General features: G+C 39.0%; 1 protein-coding gene across 1 annotated transcript in view; it reads right to left on the bottom strand.

Moving 5' to 3' along the window:
* The window catches only part of ARHGEF28 (Rho guanine nucleotide exchange factor 28), a 309,778-nt gene that overhangs the window by 176,662 nt on the left and 114,077 nt on the right, over positions 1–19,039 (bottom strand). Inside the window, exons 3-4 of the mRNA XM_025389056.1 lie at positions 6,516–6,663; positions 3,273–3,566 (exon numbers count right to left, since the gene is read on the bottom strand). Coding sequence (XP_025244841.1) covers positions 3,273–3,566; positions 6,516–6,663 — 442 coding nt within the window. The remainder of the gene's footprint in view (positions 1–3,272; positions 3,567–6,515; positions 6,664–19,039) is intronic.

The following is a 19,039-nucleotide window of genomic DNA, read 5'->3' as shown; positions in this document are numbered from 1 at the left end:
GATGTTGTAAAAAAGCTACACTACAAGTCTAGGCTGCAGACAATGTTACCTCAAATACTATAAACTGCCTTTAGAGAAAGTCTAGAAACATTCCTAGAAATTTGCAAAGAATTACTTAAACGCCAGGATTTTATACTTTGCCTTTAGCTTCATTTGTCCAAACCAATTATATCTGCTTTCTACCTATGCACATATAAGTACATACAATACACTCTATATATGAAAATTTATTCACATGCACATACCAACGTCACCTCTTACTGAAAACTTAATATGTTCAGATACTCTTCTAGAGGTCTTACCATACATTATCTAATTAAATCATCACAACCAGCTAACGAAGCAGGTACTACTATGCCTCATTGTAGAAATTAAAAATGTGCAGCACCAGAACTAAAATATCTTGCCCAGGTCTCACAGCCAGGAGGTAACAAGGTCAGGATTTGAACCTGGCTCCACAGCACACATTCTTAACAACTAGGACACTAGAATAGAAAAGTGTTTTACCATGAAAAGAAACTGCTCCAATTTTTCTCTCATGAAAATACATATATTACATATAAATACTGACAGAGGGGACAGAAAGGACCTCCTGGTGACATAAATCTGTCTGTTATAAAAATATGGATAAATCAAAGTCCATGACAGCTAAAAGCTTGGCAAACAAGAATGTATACCCAAATAGCAATGAAAATGGCAATAGGATGACCCTTGACAACTTGGGGTTTAGCTCAGTGTTCTCCAAACTTACTTTTTCATGTATCTCCACCAGCAAAAATAACTTTGAGCAGGCATGCCCAGCATGGAAAATTGTATGCTTGTATTATGGCAATCCACAGATTAAATACTAGAGAGTATTAACGTATTTCTAAATATCGGCATGAAAAATAAATAAAACGTGGGTAACATGAATTCCATTGTGGAGACCCTTAGTTTAAGCTATTCATGTGCAGTTATGAGGTTCCATGACCTTCAACAATTTGTAATTTTTCAGAGGCACAAATTAAACTGCTGTACGCACCAAGCTGCTGTGCTGAGACTTGCTGGCCTGGGGAGGAGCTGTGGGACTGACCTGCTTCTGCCCCTGCATGAGGCTGTGATGCTCTTCCTTTACTTAAGGGAAATCATGAAACCTTTGTGTCTTTGTCAAAATGGATCCGCGCCCCCCCGCCCAGAAAAAGCCACCCTCCAATATTATAGTTAGAAAGATTTTTAGAAATCCAAGAGACTTAAGAAAATGAAGTTTCTTAGCCAGAAAACATTATATGTATATAATATTTAGATATAGATAATATATATCATAGATATATAAATTTATATATACTATATATATATTAATATAGATCATACATGTCATCTATCACTTACATATGTGAGATAGAAAGGGTGTATCTCCAGACGATCAAGTATTACTATTGCAATTCCCCTGTATAAAAGGGCTTAGCACATAGCAAGAGTTTAAGAAACATTTGTTGAGCCAGGTGCCTATAATCCCAGCTACTGGGGAGGCTGAGGTGGGAGGCTCACTTGAGGCCAGGTGTTTGAGACAAGCCTGAGAAATACAACAAGACTCTGTCTCTTAAAAGAAAAGAAAAGAAAAGAAAAATTTAATTAGCCAAGCATGTGACACACACCTGTAATCTTCGATACCTGGGAAGCTGAGGCAGAAGGATCACATAAGCCCAAGAATTTGAGGTTGCAGTGAGTTATGATTGTGCCACCATCCTCCAGCCTGGGCAACAGAGCAAGAGGACCCTGTCTCTAAACCAGCTAATGAAGCAGGTACTACTGTGACTCATTGCAGAAATTAAAAATGTACAGCACATTTATTAAATAATTTATTTAAAATATTTTATTAATACTGTATTTTAAAAAGTATTTGTTGAATGAATGAATGAATGAATGAATGTTGTATCCAAAGACCTTTCAAGTATCATCACTGCAACTCCCCCTTATATTTCATATCTCTTTGCTGAGTCCTTGGGGATAATAGCGAGCAGAACAAACACCACCCACACCCTCAGGGAGCCCACGCCATACGTATCAATTAGCCACCACACAGGAGAGTGCAGCACACAGGATTCAGGCATGGCTCGGTGCTGGACTAGACTTGTGACTTCCCTTATCCAAGGTCTTAAAAACAAGAGACGTCTTTAAGTGCCCAGGAGAGTTTTAGTGTCACCCTGATTAAAGGAAAGAAACAGAGATCCTCTTGGTTTGTGACTTACGGCCTTATAATTCTGTTTATAAAACTCACACCCCTTTACCCAGAGTAGTGCATTTAGTCTCATCCATGATCGAATTTAAGCCAACCTGAAACTTACAACTAGAATTTATCAGGAAGCAGAAACTCTCAAAAACAGCATCATCTGACTACAAAGCTAAGGACACAGGAACGATACAAAAAAAACCAATATGTGTTGTATTCAATAAATTACAAAACAATATCTGTGTATTTCCAATAAAATTATATATAACTTGTAATCACCAATAAAAAACAGCTATTGGCTGGACACGTTGGCACATGCCTATAATCCCAGCACTTTGGTAGCCTGAGGCAGAAGGATCACTGAAGTCAGAAGTTCAAGTTCAGCCTGAGCAACACAGTGAGACCCCAGCTCTCAAAAGAAGATTTTATTTTTTCATTTTTAAAAAGCATCTATTGATCAGTTTAGCCTCATGTCTAGTATGGGCCTATATATAACATCTATAGCCTTGTTCCTATGCAGATTCCAAATACTTGGTATTCAGAGTCCATTTGGTCTTTAGTACTCCAAAACCTAGTACAAATGTACCACAAATGCTCTCGGTGACACTGACATTTTCAAAGATGTCAATTCATTGGTTATGTTTCCCATGTTGTCACATGTCTTCTAAGTGTTTCACAAAGTTGGCGACGTGAGCTTTCTTGTCCAGTGACCCTACCTATTTGGAAATGGGGCAGCAATGTCCTCTTCCCATAGCAAGAAAACTTGCCAAGGGAAGTGGAGCCACAGCCCAGAGCAGCTGACTCAAGAGCATACCATAAAGAAACAGTCTTTTCCCCACTTGAGACAAGGCCTTTCCATTTATTGCACACCTCCTGGCACGAGTCACATAAACCAGCCCAGAGATGAGTGGCTCAGGACCTCAGGGAACCCCTTCACATCACAGCAAGGTTCAGGTAAAATGTGGGCAGAAAAACCTGCCCAGGGGAACAGACAGTATAGCATAAGGAACATTCTGAACTTGACACACACAGGGGATATCTGAATTTTCTGGTGATGACCCACCTTCAAGTGAAGAACTTCCCAACACAGTCCACTCTAGAGGCAATTCCAGATGGGTCAGAGCCAGCACGAGCTCCTCATCCAAGGCAGGCAGCGCTCCCGCCGTCAAGGCAAATGGGGTCAGCAGGGTCTGGTGGCTACAGGCTGTGAGGCGATTGGCCTGCGTCACCAGCAGACGAGCCAGCCTGCAAGCCATGTTGTCCACGTAGGTCACTGAGCCGGAGCCCATGGTCACTGGAGAGTAACCTTCTGAGCAGAGGCACACAGATACCGTCACCGTCTCCTGAAGCCCATGGCCTGGACAACAAGACAGTGAACAGTTCACCCCAAGTCTGTAGGAGATGCTCTCACAGGGGTCCAATGTGCTAGCTCTACCTCACAGCTTAAGCGGACAACACGCCCTGGGAGAACAAGGTGGAAAGGAAAGCCAGCCCATTACCCTTACACACTGCCAAGCACGTGGGCCAAACTAATGCTGACTCCATCTTCTTTCAGTAACTCCTGATTTTAAAACTTACCTTTATGAGCTTTGAGCATTTGAGCGTCTGTTCTTCTATCATTACCAAACACTGCTATTCAGCATTCCTTTAACCTTTTACTCCTACCCTGACCCCTGAATTTGTGTTTGTTGTCTTCAAGTCCTTTGCTCTTTTCCACTCACATATTCCAAAAATATGTGACTCCTGAGTCACATATTTTTACATATTTATTTAAGCGATAAGTTTATAAGATAGCACCATACAATTACACAAGTTTGCCCTAATTTCATAGAGCTCCTTTGAATGTGAGTAAAGGTGGGTGAAGACTACCCAAGAGAAAACAAAAGGGAAAATATATATACATATCTATGTGTGTGTGTTGTTGTTCAACAACTGCCCCCTCTTCTGATAAGTGTCTTGTCTTGTAGGTGTTCTCAATATTTCTCCTGAGAGTGTCACCAAATCCTGCTGTTTGTCCCTCCCTCCATTCTTCCTCTTCTTTGTCCCACTCTCTTATATTGCCAGAGTTGGGAAGCTCTTACCCAGGTACATTTTTATGCTGCCCTTGGCAGAATTTTCAGGAATTGATGGTACCATATCACTATGATCATGATAATCATGACTGGACAGAGAAGAGTTATTCAGCTACCACTGGTCCATAGCACCCTGTTGCCCCCAATCAAATGGCTAACAGGTACAAGTCATTCCTCCTCTGCCTTATTCTCCAAAGACTTTCCCCAGAGGCTGTGCAGCTAGGGCTTCAAGGAACAAGAGCATCCTAAGTTCACTGAAAGAGAACTAGTGTCACTTTGTCATTGACTCTTAAAAGTAGTCTCATGGTACAGGCACAGAATGCACCCACCTCCCACCAGACTACACATACCCAGTAAATATTAAATAAATCTCTCTTACAAATTTTTGAAAGGTTGTCCTGGTAAAGCTGTCACCAGGGAAATTCAAGGTTCAGAAATAGAAACTGTGACCTGCCTCTAGATTCTGTTAAAATGAAGGCAAGAAACCTCACTTTTAAGTAGACCACAATATAAACAAAAGATTACATTCTCTTTCTCCTAAGGAAGGAGGAGGAGAGTCACCACCACATGCCAGTAAAGGAAAAGATTAAAAGTTTTGAAAATAAGAGTGGCACTTTAGTTGCTATTTTTTCTCCTTTCTCTATAAGGGCTTGATAAAAGAGAAAACCAAGAAAAGAGGGTGAAACTAAAGGTAGGGAAAACATTAGCCAGAGCAAAAGGGCAGAGGGAAAGCAACCAACAGCCGAAGTAACTATGTGCCATTAATTAGGTTTGTTTTTGTTTTTGTTTTGAGATGGAGTCTCGCTCTGTCTCACAGGCTGGAGTGCAGTGACACGATTTCAGCTCACTGCAACCTCCGCTTCCCAGGTTCAAGCGATTCTCCTGCCTTAGTCTCCCAAGTAGCTGGGACTAAAGGCACCGACCACCATGCCCAGCTAATCTTATATTTTTAATACAGATGGGGTTTCCCCACGTTGGCCAGGCTGGTCTCAAACTCCTGATCTCAGGTGATCCTCTCACCTCGGCCTCCTGTAGTGCTGGGATTACAGGCGTGAGTCACCATGACTGGCCCATTAATTTGGTTTGACTGTTTGTTTTTTTTGTTTGTTTGTTTTTTTAATGATGAAGATTACTGGGCTAAAGAGAGAAGTGCTTAAAATTACCGATGGTCTCAGAAATTGGACAACAGATTAATTCATTGACCAAGACCAGGGAGAGCTAAGAGGTATCTGCACTTCTCTACAATTCTCACTGTGTCTGTGTTGTTTGCACATTCACTGGCTACCTTCTTTCCACATGTAGCAGATATGTTACAGAAGCACACAGGAACATATTCCTTTAAAAATGATCTCAATCTTAACTCTAAGAAAAATTAAAGAGTCTCTTTATGATCCAAATTAAAAGGACCTGAAAGACCCACAGTTAAGAAAAACCAAATCAATAAAAAAGAATTCTAAAATGCCCTCCCTGTCCTGTAGGTAACGACATTTTAATTCCACCATTAGGTTAAAGCCTGATGACCCTTAAATGCACAACCCACATACCAATAAAAATATAAAACAACTATATCAAGAAGGGCTATTAGCTCATCACAATATACGAACAGGATGCATTAATTTATCATTTATCAAGAAGACAACTGGGGAAATCACAGGTTTCAAAATGTAAGCATTTTGATAATGGGGAGAGAAAGTTCTGGAGCTGGAGATACCCCAAGGAAGATTCTGGATGGACAGGGCATCAAGGAAAGAACCCCAATGACCAAAGGGAGCAAGCAGAGGAGAGGCAGACCTGTAACTGCCAGGCTGCCCACAGAAGAATGAGGAAGAGAGAAGACAAACTTTGTCAATGTCAGTTCTGCCTGAGCCAACCCTGGCAATGGGACTGAGGTTATAGGCGGTGATTAGGAGGTGATACTCAATAGACAGTGTTTCCTCCATTTGATTGCATCCAAAGCACACCCAACCATAAAAGTTGGGTGCAGTCAATAGGATGAGTCTGCCTGGTCTAAGTTAAGACTCCTAATTAAGCAGCAGATACAGCTGGAAGAATCTCAGATGTGAGTGTTCTTCCTAATGTACACACACACACACACACACACACAGAGGCACACACACTCCTGACCTTGCAGCACTGTTTTCTTTTTCTTCCTGGCTCTCTTCCTGGCCTACATCCCTAGAGGGAAGTTATTTGCAGACCAGTTTCCCAGTCACACAACAAAGAGGACACCTTACCTGGAATGCTGGACTGGAGAACGTTAGCCTCGATGCGCTCTGCAATCATGACATGTCGCTGATGAGATCCGTCATAAGTAAAGTAAAACTCAGCATCTTCAGGAAGATACACATTTTTGTCAAACTTCGCATAGACCGTCATCTGCCCCTGAAAAAGGAATAAGTCGGGGCATTGTCACACTTCCTTGTCCTGGCTCTAAGAAAGCACAATACAAAGGGCCTGGGTCCATAACAGTGTCATTTGTTATATTCACTTCACGTGGTTGAGTTCAAATAGCATGAGTGCTTCCTTCCAACAACAACACATTTGACATTAGGGAAGATGCTTCCTGATGTATTAGGTATGGGTATCAGAGCTGGTTTATTCTGTTTTTAAAGTTAAAGAAGTTCAGGGCATAGGAAAGAATTTTTTCTTTCTCTAAAATGTACTAGATGTAGGAGTGTGGTACTTCATTGCCTTTTGCTTTTCAAAAATTATTTTTAGAGACAGGGTCTCACTATGTTGCCCAGGCTGGTCTCAAACTCCTCTGCACAAGCCATCCTCTCACTTCGGCCTCCCTGGTAGCTGGGACTACAAGGATGTACCACCACACCCAGCAGTCTTTTACTCTGAATTTCTACCAGCTGAACATCATGGCTTGAGTTAATTTTTATCCTGTACCTAAAATGCCATTATTAGTACAAAAGTTCATGATAATTATTCTTATCTCTGGCCTTACCCTGTACTAGACCATAGTCAGTTGTAAGAATCTTAAATATTTACAAACATTGCCAAATAAATAGGACTACTCCCTCTCCCTTGCTATGCTATTTCCATTTGCTATTTCTCTTCTCTGAGGGGTTTCCAAGTGCTGTTTCCTCACACTTTCTCTTAAGAGCTTCTGGTTGGCACAAAGCCCTGCAAAATGCCTTGGTCTCACGGACAGGAGCTGCCACCTCAGGTCACTGAGGCATCCTCTGAGGACTAATGTCAAAGGAAGTGGGGCAGCAGGCTGGGGCTCTTAGGTATGTTGTCATCCTGAGGCTTTACGGAGGGGCTATAGCAGCCATGTTGCACCCAGGGGAACAGCAGCTATGGTAGGGACTGCCAGGTCATCGCCAGACCCCAGAGGCTTTGAAGGATTTGTGCTACTCCCTACCCAAAACACAAAAAGCAATACAAAGTGGGGCCTCCAGAGAGAGAGCGCATTCTGCCCAGCCTGTGGGAGTGGCGGGGAAATGGAAACCTGGAGGCGGAAAGGGTCGCCCACTTTGGAGGGCCTCCAGAGCTCGGCCCGGTGTGGAGAAGCATCTGGGCTTTTGTGTGCTTGCCCAACAAAAACAAACCTGTTCGCCAAGATATCTTTACCCTGTGATAGAGGAGAAGATGAACAGAGAAAAGCCTAGACAGACTCCTTAACATCAATTTGCCTCTGACAAATATCAGCAAGACATTTCACAGGACACTAAGAGTTAAGCCAATCAGGATCAAAAACAAAATCAGTGCAGGGTTTTCTAGTAGCCACATGGTTATTTAATCTCAATTTTTTACAATAAACAAAAAGCTATGCATTTCTAGTGGTTTGCAACCTAACACACACACAGTTATCTGAAATTATGAAATGGTATAAATACAAAGTACGGAGTTCTGAAAAGTCACTGGTTGGCAGTTTTAATTGCCCTTTTTCTGCATATGAGCATGCATGTGTATGTGCACACATAAATGTAATCAATAGAAAAGCAACATGCCAAGAAAAATCTACCATACAATAGCTTCCAAAAAAGTTCAGGAAGGAGATCTGAAAAGCAAAAAACAACAAATGTCTAACATGACTGAGAGAGGAAACTCAGACGAAATTCCATTTCCTAAAAAAGGAAGAACAGCTTGCTTTAGTCATGTTCCTGGTTGCTAAAAAGACTGTTAACTATCCACAGGCAGATCTAACCTGACCTGTTCGTGATTTTTTTAAAATAAAAAACAAATTATATAAACAGATCAAAAATTTTCACAGATCACAAGGATATCTAATCTGCATCTATTCAAAACAATGATCATATTACTATTATATTTGGTTGGGTGTTCAAGGACTACAACTTATGAGAGTTTAATTGCAACCCTTTCTAATGCAATACAGCCCTGAACATTACAGTCTTGTAATTCATCACGCCTGCCTTTCAAGAACCATGCCATGCTTTACGCTAGTAAAAGGATAACCAAAAGTTATGTGAGTAATAAGACATGCCTATTAAGGAGATTAAAGAGAGATGCCCAGAAGTCCTAACACTCAGAAGAGATTCAGCAACAAAAAGAGTCTCTTATATGGTAACCAGAAAAACATCAGAAAGACCTGGATAAACATGCTACGGGAAAAGAGGGGGTGATACAGAAACCAACAGAGAGACCCTATTAGACAGAAATGGATGGGCAGGAGAGGAAGACAAGGAACGAAAATATGAAGATGAAATAACAAGAACATTTTCATTCAGAAAACACAGATAAAGCTCAAAGGAGATGGATTTAGATAAAGCACTTAAGAGATCAGCAGGAAGAGCGGTCTTCTGAAAGAATATGCAAGTTGAAAGAATATGCAAGTACAGCTTAAATAGCCAACCACAGGTGGCAATTTTTTGGGTAAGAGTGGGATCTTTCTAATCACTGAGGCCACTGAAAATCTGCTACTCTTCTTAAAAGGCCACCAATTTCATATATGACAAAGACAAAATTCCAATGTACAGAATTCCAGAGTACCTCTTTCAGTTCCCCATCTGGATCCAATTGCATTCTTTGTTCAGGCAATTGAAAACTAGAAACTTTCCTGAATAAATGTGTTGGCATAAATATCAGAATCACTCTGCTCCTACACAGAAGCAATAGAGATGTGTTCTCACGTTTCTATAAACTCACTATTTCCAAAATATAAAACACTCAAATATGCCAATGAAATTTCTGGAAACAATAAGAAGCATGCTAGGCAAAATTATATCCCCAAATTAATCAACAAGTTTAGTGTACTCTAGTCAAAATCCATTTTTCAAATGAAACTCAACAAGCTTATTCTAAAGTTCATCTGGAGGAATAAATACACTAGAATTGAATTGATACTTTCGAGAGAGAATGTTTGGACTGTCAAAGCTTGCTCTACCACAAAGCAAAACATACAATAAAACCAGGGTCATTTAAACAGAGTAATAGTAGCATAGAGACAGACAAGTGCAAAGTCCGAGGCAGACACATGTACTCATGGAAATTATGCAATAATAGATAGCATTTCAAATCAGCAGAGAAAGAATGGACAATTCAATAAACGGTTTTAGAACAATAGCTATCCATTAGGAGCAAAAACATGCATTCTACCAAATGATTAAATTTCTAATTAATTCAATATCTAACAAAAAATCCATAAAAGCATAAAATTAGAAGACTGTTTAAAAGTTTTCATTATTTAATAAATAACAGCAGTTAAAGGTATTTAGATTTCATCTGCATTGATATGATCCTAAACTATCAACCTTTTTTCATTTTTCCTATTATCTTCCAGTCTTTATTCATATGCACAGGTAATTATTACACAGTTATACTCATGGCATAATACATTAATACATACTGGTGTGCTTTCTTCTCTTCTATCAAAAATATTTTTCCACGTTGTTACAATCTTTGGCACCCCTTTTAATTGTATTCCACCAAGCGTTTGATGTTCTATAATTCCATGATTACTTAAATATTCATCTATTGTTCGTTAAGAGTACTTCTGACTTTTTAACATTTTAAACAACTCCTGATAAACATTTTAAGTATTTTTTATCCTTTGAGATGCTATTTTAGAATACAATTCTAGAAATGCTTCCAAAAATATGAACACGTTGTCATAAATTGCCAAACTTCTTTCCAAAAATTTTGTATCAACTTTTATCACCACATGTGCTGGTTAAGAGGATCATTTTCACCCCAACCTTGCCAAAACTATCTTTGGAATTATTTCCTGTGTTAACAGATCATAAACAGTTCCTCACTGATTTAATTCACTTTTTTCCATTGCCACTGAAATTTGTTGCCCACTTTTATAAAAGTCTATTGCAAGATAATGCAAACATTGTTAGTGGCCAAACCAAATTTCAATTTGAATAAATTTAGTCTTCCCTCTTCTGTTTCACATACGAATTCACCTATAAACTTTGCCTTTGGCAAATCAAAATTTTTAGTTTCCCAAGTGAACCAGTTGGAATCAGTGTCAGAATCATTTCCTTTCCCCGTCAAATAGTGAAGGTGTATCACCTCCTTCCCAATCATGCCCAGATAAAAAATACTCATCAGTACTCCCATAAAACCTTGGAAGGCCAAGTCACATGGAAAACCGGAATCACAAATGTAGAGCAGGAGAGCTGAATTGACTATAATCATAACAAACACAGTTCAATATAAATGCACACAAAGAATCAGGTAAATTAAACTAACATTTTTTACCATCAAGCATCCTCTAGAGAAATTCTACTTGCAAAACTCAATAATTTTCAAAGACCAAGCCTTCTGCTGACATGCTGTGACATCTGTGGATTTCTTCCCAGGGAACCAAAAAGGTAGCAAATGTTTTTGCCACCTTAAACTATCTCATCCAACTTTCCTATTCCTTTCTAGATGGTATTTAAAGTGGAAATGGCTGTCAACACTAGTTTGCATGTTCTAAACATTTTTTCGTTAATCAATGTCTCTAATAACCTGGGTAATTGAGTGGCTGTATTAGCCTAATCACTGGGTATTCTTGCACTCATGTTTTCTCTCTCTTCCTCCCTTTCTTCCCTCTCACTAAAAACAATGCATCTGTATATAATTACACTTTGTTAATAACAATGCTATTTGCTGAACAACACCTTAACTCTCTGGTTTCTTAAATATACGGCATGAGTGGGCAATGAACAAATACTGCATTTTCAAATTATGACAATGAGAAAAAAGGATACATCTTTTTATAGTGGGGTTTCTTAACCGAGGGAAGAATCTGAATACGGATTTCAGACAGTTTGAGAACCTCTGAAAATTATTAGCAAAACTGGTTTTGTGTGTGCATATATGTCCATTTTCTGAGGAAAGGTTTATGGCTTTCATCATAGTCTCAAAGGCATCTAAAGATTCAAAAAAAGTTTATGAACTCTAGCTTTTATAGTAACAGGCAAAAATGGGAAGTTAATAAATACTTTTCAATGGTAATTGTAACCTTTTTATTTGACAGGAAGACAAACTATCTTCCAATGGATTCTAGTATTATACACAGCCTTTATATGGGATGATTAGGCAAAGAAGCATAATAAAGGTAAAAATAAGTTGATAATCAATGTTTACTAATACATGCCATGAAAACCATTATGCTAAAATATAGTGCTATGTGAACTATCAAATTTGATTTGTATTCAATATTTGAAACTTGTCTTCTTTACAATAATAAAAAAAAATCTATACAGAGCCTTTCCTATAGAACACAGTGCATTGAACTTTCTAAGATCCTTGAAAAGTTAAAAGAAAAAAAAAGGATGCATTGCTATTATTCCATTTTATAGGTAAGTAAATACAAATATAGGTACTACTGCTAACTAGCTCAGGATCTCAGAGCCAGATGTGTAATATTAGGTTTCTTGATTTCTGCCCCAACCTCCAAGTTAGGTTATCCTCTTTACAGTTTCTCAAGTACAATAGCATACGTGGTACCAAAGGAAGCACTGTGGGCACAAAGTATTTTATTCAAATTACTGTGTGGAGCTGAAGTACTTCTTTAAAAGAAAGTGTGGAAATGCAAATATTATTTCTTATATGTGTGTGCACATATATACAAACACAGACATCGATATATCTATATACTTATACATATTATCTATGTGTACAGCACATCACAATTTATACAGTGCTTTCTTGTGTGTTTTCTTGTCTTATTCCCACAATAATACCTGGGAGGTATTATTATGAACCTTGTTTATTAAAGAGAACACTGAAAATATTAGATCTAGTGAGGAGCAGAGCCAGAAATCAAATCTACATCTTTCTGTGCCAGGCTCAGTACATTTTCTCCCCACCATGTTAGTGAACAAACAGCAAATGCGCAAATATTTAGTGACTTCTCTACAGCTTTTCATTTAACTCAGTCTTTGCTTCATGTTCTTAATGTAGGAGTTCCCATCCTAAAATCTGCGGACAGATACGGTGAGGGGGAAATGTTCCTTAATCCTCTGGAAAATGTATGCAGCAGTTTTGGGCATTTATCTGAGGAGTCTGTCTATCAGTCACAGATTCTGAGAAGGGTACGCAAAGAACATGTGAATCAAAAAACTGAAGAACCACTGATTTGAAGCATGTTTAAAAGCATCTGACTTTTATATAATTTAAAATATCAAGATTATTCAGATGTATCGTCCCAGTCACGTAAATACAAATTGGTTAAATCCAGGGGGAAGTATCACAATGCCATTTTTTTAAAGGAAGGTTAACTAAAATAACTTAAAAGACTTATAAGACATTTTTTCAGAAATAGCCTTTAGAGTAGGCATCCATCTCCAGATAGGATAAAATAGACCACACAGGCCAACAGTCCTGCTGAAAACAACTAGGAATAACAAGGGCTGACAAATAAAAAGTCATGGAAACAATAAGGACAAAAATGTAACAAAATACCAGACAGGAGAACCACTCAGAGAAGTAATGGAAGCCAAAAGACAATTGTGTAATATTTGTAAAAGGGCGAAAGAAAATCCCATGTCTAACAAAAATATCTTTAAAAACGAAACTGAAATTAAAATGTTTAAGACAAATACTGAGAGAATTCAGTGCCAACAGACCAGCACTGAAAGAAATACTGAAGACGTTATTCAAGAAGAAATGAAATGATCTCAAACAAAAACATGGAAATGCAGGAAAGAATGAGGAATAGTGAGTGGGTAAATATGTGAATAAATATATCAAATATATAAACAATTTTACAAAATTATAAAAGCACGTATTTTGTGTAATATATAAGAAAACGTTTTACAAAATATTATAATGTCATGGAGTTTAAAATATTTGTAGAACTACAACGTGTGACAACAATAATGTAAAAGGTAGATGACATTAAAGTATGTAGCCTTTTAGGAAATTGCTGAAAAAGTACTTTTTTTTTTTTTTTTTTTTTTGAGACGGAGTCTCGCTCTGTGGCCCAGGCTGGAGTGCAGTGGCCGGATCTCAGCTCACTGCAAGCTCCGCCTCCTGGGTTTACGCCATTCTCCTGCCTCAGCCTCCCGAGTAGCTGGGACTACAGGCGCCCGCCACCTCGCCCGGCTAGTTTTTTGTATTTTTTTTTAGTAGAGACGGGGTTTCACTGTGTTAGCCAGGATGGTCTCGATCTCCTGACCTTGTGATCCGCCCGTCTCGGCCTCCCAAAGTGCTGGGATTACAGGCTTGAGCCACCGCGCCCGGCCGAAAAAGTACTTTTATTATATTGATAATATATTATATATATTTTGACTTGAGAGTAGCCACCAAAAGAATGCATAACTAATGAGTTATAGAGGGGAAACTTAAATAATAAGAATAGTTGATTCATCAAAAAGAAAACAAGACAGGAGAAACAAAAAACATAAAAATAAAACATGTGTGCCAAACAGAGAGCAAATAGCTATATGTAGATATAAATCCAACTATTTCAGCAATTATATTAAATGTAGATAGACTACTCCAAATAGTACACCAAGTCTGCCAGTATGGATTTTTTTAATCCAAAAACAATAACAATATCTGTGCACTGCCAACAAGAGATATACCTTAAAAATAACACAGCTTAAAAGTAAAATGACATCCATGCAAAACTAACCAAGGAAAAGCTAGCACAGACAAAATAATATCAGACAAAGTAGACTTTAAAGCAACATATATTACTAGGGAAAAAGAAATTTTTCGTCATAAAAAGAGTCAGTTGAATAAGATAATATTATAATATTACATCTGTATGCCCCAATAACACATCTTTAAAAGATATAAACCAAAAGTTAACAAATCCAATACAGTAGACAAATCCACAATCGCAGTGGATAACTTTAGCCTGCCTCTTTCAATAGCTAATAGAACAAGTAAGTAAAAAATTGACAAGGATATCAAAGATCTAAATTACACAATTAAAATAACTTACCCAAAGAAATAATTAGCATAAATTAAATGCATATATTAATAATTGTAAAAGATACCCATTATTCAAACCACTGCATTAAACACAATAATTCAAAAAATATGAACACACAGGCTGGGTGCAGTGGCTCATGCCTGTAATCCCAGCATTTTGGGAGGCCGAGGCAGGTGGATCACTTGAGGTCAGGCGTTTGAGACCAGCCTGGCCAACATGGTGAAACCCCATCTCTACTAAAAATACAAAAAAATTAGCCAGGCGTGGTGGCGCCCACCTATAATCCCAGCTACTCAGGAGGCTGAGAAAAGAGAACCGCTTGAACCCAGGAGGCAGAGGTTGCAGTGAGCCGAGATCATGCCATTGCACTCCAGCCTGGGTGACAGAGTGAGAACTCGTCTCAAAAAATAAAAAATTATATATATACACACACACACACACACATATATATATACACACATACACACACAGACACATATATATAAATTTAAAATCTAGATGACTTTCATCCTTGATGGAATGATTCACCACTATCAAATTGAAATTGCCTTTGTTTCTGTAACACAGCAGAACTGAGTAAAAGACAATTCATAACAGAGGTCAGCAAATGACTCCAGATTCCTCACAAGACCAGAAGCAGGCTTTATAAAGCCCCTTAGCTTGCTTCCCTTTCAAGCCCCTAACTTAACAGATTCCATGGAAACAGAGAACTCCTAGAAAGTGAAAACAAATATCTGGCACTTTAAGCAGCAGATCATAGTGGTAAATGTACTGGCTTGGGTATAAGAAAACTTGTAATCACTCTTGCATTATTCTGATAATCCTTTAGGAATAAAGGCCCTATACTGGCCCCCAAATCATCAACTACATAAACCAAGAAGGAAGCAGTTTAACAGTTAGACACAAGTTGGGATTTTAATCAATAATCCACTAGCGTCACTGAGGGAGCAACCTGCCCTACCCTATATTGATGAAAATTTAGTAACTCCATTAAGAGTGAGTATGGTCAAGCTCTGCTTTATACCTGTCAGACTCACCTGGGCCATGGAATACTTTAATACAAATATAGACAAAGCTGACAACACGTTCAGAGGAAAAGGACAAGGATGCCAAAGGGATGCAAAAAGCATGCTGTCATATGAGGAACAATTGAAGGAACTGGGACTGTTTTGCTAAAGAAGAGACGAGTCATGGGCAAACAGTCACCACTGCAAACATCTGAGGGTCTATCATGCAGACATGGGATTAGACATGTTCTGCAGGCCCCAAGGGAAGAGCACAAAACAATACAGGGAAGGACAGGGGACAGAGTTCAGCTCCACAGTGAGAGCCCGCTAAGGAACAGAGATGTCCAAAGATGACAAGGATTGCTGCAGCTTAGGAGGAACAAGCACTACTAGGAGATGGTGTGTTTTGTTTGTTTTTCTGTTTTGCTTATTTCGTCTGAGAAAGAATGAGGTAAAGAACTTAAAGAACTATCTAATCTTCAGTGTCTAGAATCTATAATATCTGGTATATAATTCTAGATTAATTGTTTCAATATATTTTAAAATTGGGGGACCTACATAAGCGAATTTGGATTTTGTGGGGTTTCTATTTGCTCGTTTTTTGCTTCTCCTTCTTTTTTTTTTTTTTTTTTTTTTTTTTTTGAGATAGGTTCTCACTATATCACCCAGGCTGGAGTACAGTGGCATGATCATAGCTCACTGCAGCCTCAAGCAGCCTCAAATTCCCAGGCTCAAGGGATCATCCCACCTCAGTCTCCTGAGTAGCTAGGACTGCAGGCACCACCACCACACCACATCTAGTTAATTTTTTTATTATTATTTGTTTTTTTGGTTTTTTGTTTTGTTTTGTTTTTGTTTTTGTTTTTGGAGGGGAGAAACAAAGTCTCACTATGTTTCCCAGGCTGGTATTGAACTCCTGGGCCTCAAATGACCCTCCTACCTCAACCTCCCAAAGCGCTGGAATTACACACATGAGCCACCACATCCAGCCCCAGGTTTGTTTTTTATTTTTTATTTCTTTATTTCTTATTTCTTCTTCTTCTTATTATTATTATTATTAGAGACAGGACCTTGTTCACTACCTCAAACTGGAGTGCAGTGGCATGATCTCAGCTCACCACAACCATGGCCTCCTGGGCACAAGTGATCCTCCACTTCAGTCTCCTGAGGAGCTGGAACTACAGGCACATACCACCACGCCCAGCTAATTTTTTGGTAGAGACAGAGTTTTGCCTGTTGCACAGGCTGGTCCGGAACTCCTGGGCTCAAGCAATCCGCCCGCCTCAGCCTCCTGAAGTGCTAGGATTATAGGTGTGAGCCACTGTGTCCAGCCCCAGCTTTGTTTTTTAATTTCTCCCTTATATTTTTGCTTTGGTTTGTTTTTCTAGTTCCTTGGATTTATGCTTAGTTTATTTTTATTCTCTGTATTAACGGTTTTCAAACAGATCAGGGGAACCCTAAGTTGTAATGGGAGGATGTTGGGAGTTCGTAAACATTCCATTTAAATTTCATTTGGGAAATACGTTTCCAATTGATATTAAATCTAAAAGGATTGTCATCCACTTAAATTTATTATTTGCCAAATTTTAAGACACTGGAGAGGACCTGAAGTGCCAGGTTGTCATTTTTCCACTGAATTGACAAATGCAATAAACTTAAAGAACACATTTATAATAATAAAGTTTTATCAAGCTTACATATTGTTCCTCATAATACTTGTTTGGATTAAAAAAAAAAAAAAAAAAAAAAGGTTTCTTTTTATCTAATAAGAAAAGATCTCTAAAGCCCCTCTAAGGACTATAGGATACCCTCTGTTGTCTTATGGGAAGACAACTAAGTTCTGTTAGTGACCAAAGTCACCAATGATCTAAGAAAATATTCCTCTAAGCCCTTTTTATGGTTCATGTCCCAAACAAGCTTTACATTTGCATCACAGTAAAGACTACAATTTATCAACTTCAATTTCAGCTTGAACCCATGCAGACGGTAACATCACATGGTTATTATTTAGCACTTGAGGTCTACAGATTTATAATCAAGTGCTGTCTAAAGGTTATTGTGGGCCAACTAACAGCACTGAACATCCCAAACGAAAATGAAGACTATCAGGAATACAAACAACCCAAGTCTCCATGGATTGATTACCCCTGGGCATAACCTGATCATAACTATCCATTCTTATTTCATGATAGACCACCAAGTCTTTGTGTTCCACAGGAAGTCCTCTCCTTTGTACAAAGGTATAAAAGCTGGGGACAGTTCCCCTTGTCCCTCTCATCTGGCCAGCATCTGTGCAAGAACATTCCTCCCACCCTCTATCCTCAGTGCAGTACACACGCATGTGCACACATAACAGCAGGCCACTCTTAAATAAGAGTGCTAAACATATACACCCTGGAATACTATGCAGCCATAAAAAAGGATGAGTTCGTGTCCTTCATAGGGACATGGATGAAGCTGGAAACCATCATTCTCAGCAAACTATCTCAAGAACAAAAAACCAAATACTACATGTTCTCACTCATAGATGGGAATTGAACAATGGGAACACTTGGACACAGGAAGGGGAACATCACACACTGGGGCCTGTTGTAGGGTGGGGGGAGTGGGGAGGGATAGCATTAGGGGAAATACCTAATGTAAATGACGAGTTAATGGGTGCAGCACACCAACATGGAACATGTATACATATGTAACAAACCTGCACGTTGTAACACATGTACCCTAGAACTTAAAGTATAATAAAAAATAAAAATAAATAAACTTGTAGTTCTGTCAGAAAAAAAAAAAAAAAAAAAAAAGAGTGCTAAATACTCTGCCAAGTAATGCTCATTGCAAGATATTGGGAATCCTCAGTAAAAAAAGCAGAGATTCAGAAATGTACAATTTAGAGATCTGAAAGAAACCTTAGAGCTCATCGGCACCAAACCCCTTACATTACAGGAAACTGAAGACCCATAACCTTGATCTAGGTTCTATCACACAGCTAACCTTGGACCAGAAATCCCTGGTGGTCACCTTCCATCCAATACCTTTCCCACTCCCCCAAGCTACTAGTGGGGAAGAGCAACAGTCTGACCCCCAAATGAATCCTATTCCTCCCCCAGGGACTGGGAAGAGCCTTTATGGAAAGAAGTCAGGATTAGAATCAATGAACTCTCCCTGAAGTTCCTCAGCGCCCACTTCACAGCATCCCCAGCCTCCCTTGTCATGTCTCTTCTCTTCTGGGCTCCCGTCACCTTTGTTAAACTATAGAGCACTTTCAGGTCCTGTTGCTCTTCTCCTCAAATCGAAGCAAAAGCAGGAAAAAAGCCAGCCCAGTCACAGCATGGAAAACTTGAAGCCCCAGTGGAAACTAGAGAAGCAGGGCACGTGGAAGGAGCAGCTAGCAGTCGGTCAG

Source organism: Theropithecus gelada, chromosome 6 (genome assembly GCF_003255815.1).
Source record: "Theropithecus gelada isolate Dixy chromosome 6, Tgel_1.0, whole genome shotgun sequence".
NCBI classification, from domain to species: domain Eukaryota; kingdom Metazoa; phylum Chordata; class Mammalia; order Primates; family Cercopithecidae; genus Theropithecus; species Theropithecus gelada.
Note: the sequence above shows the minus strand (reverse complement) of the source record. Positions and strands in the feature narration are given on the sequence as shown.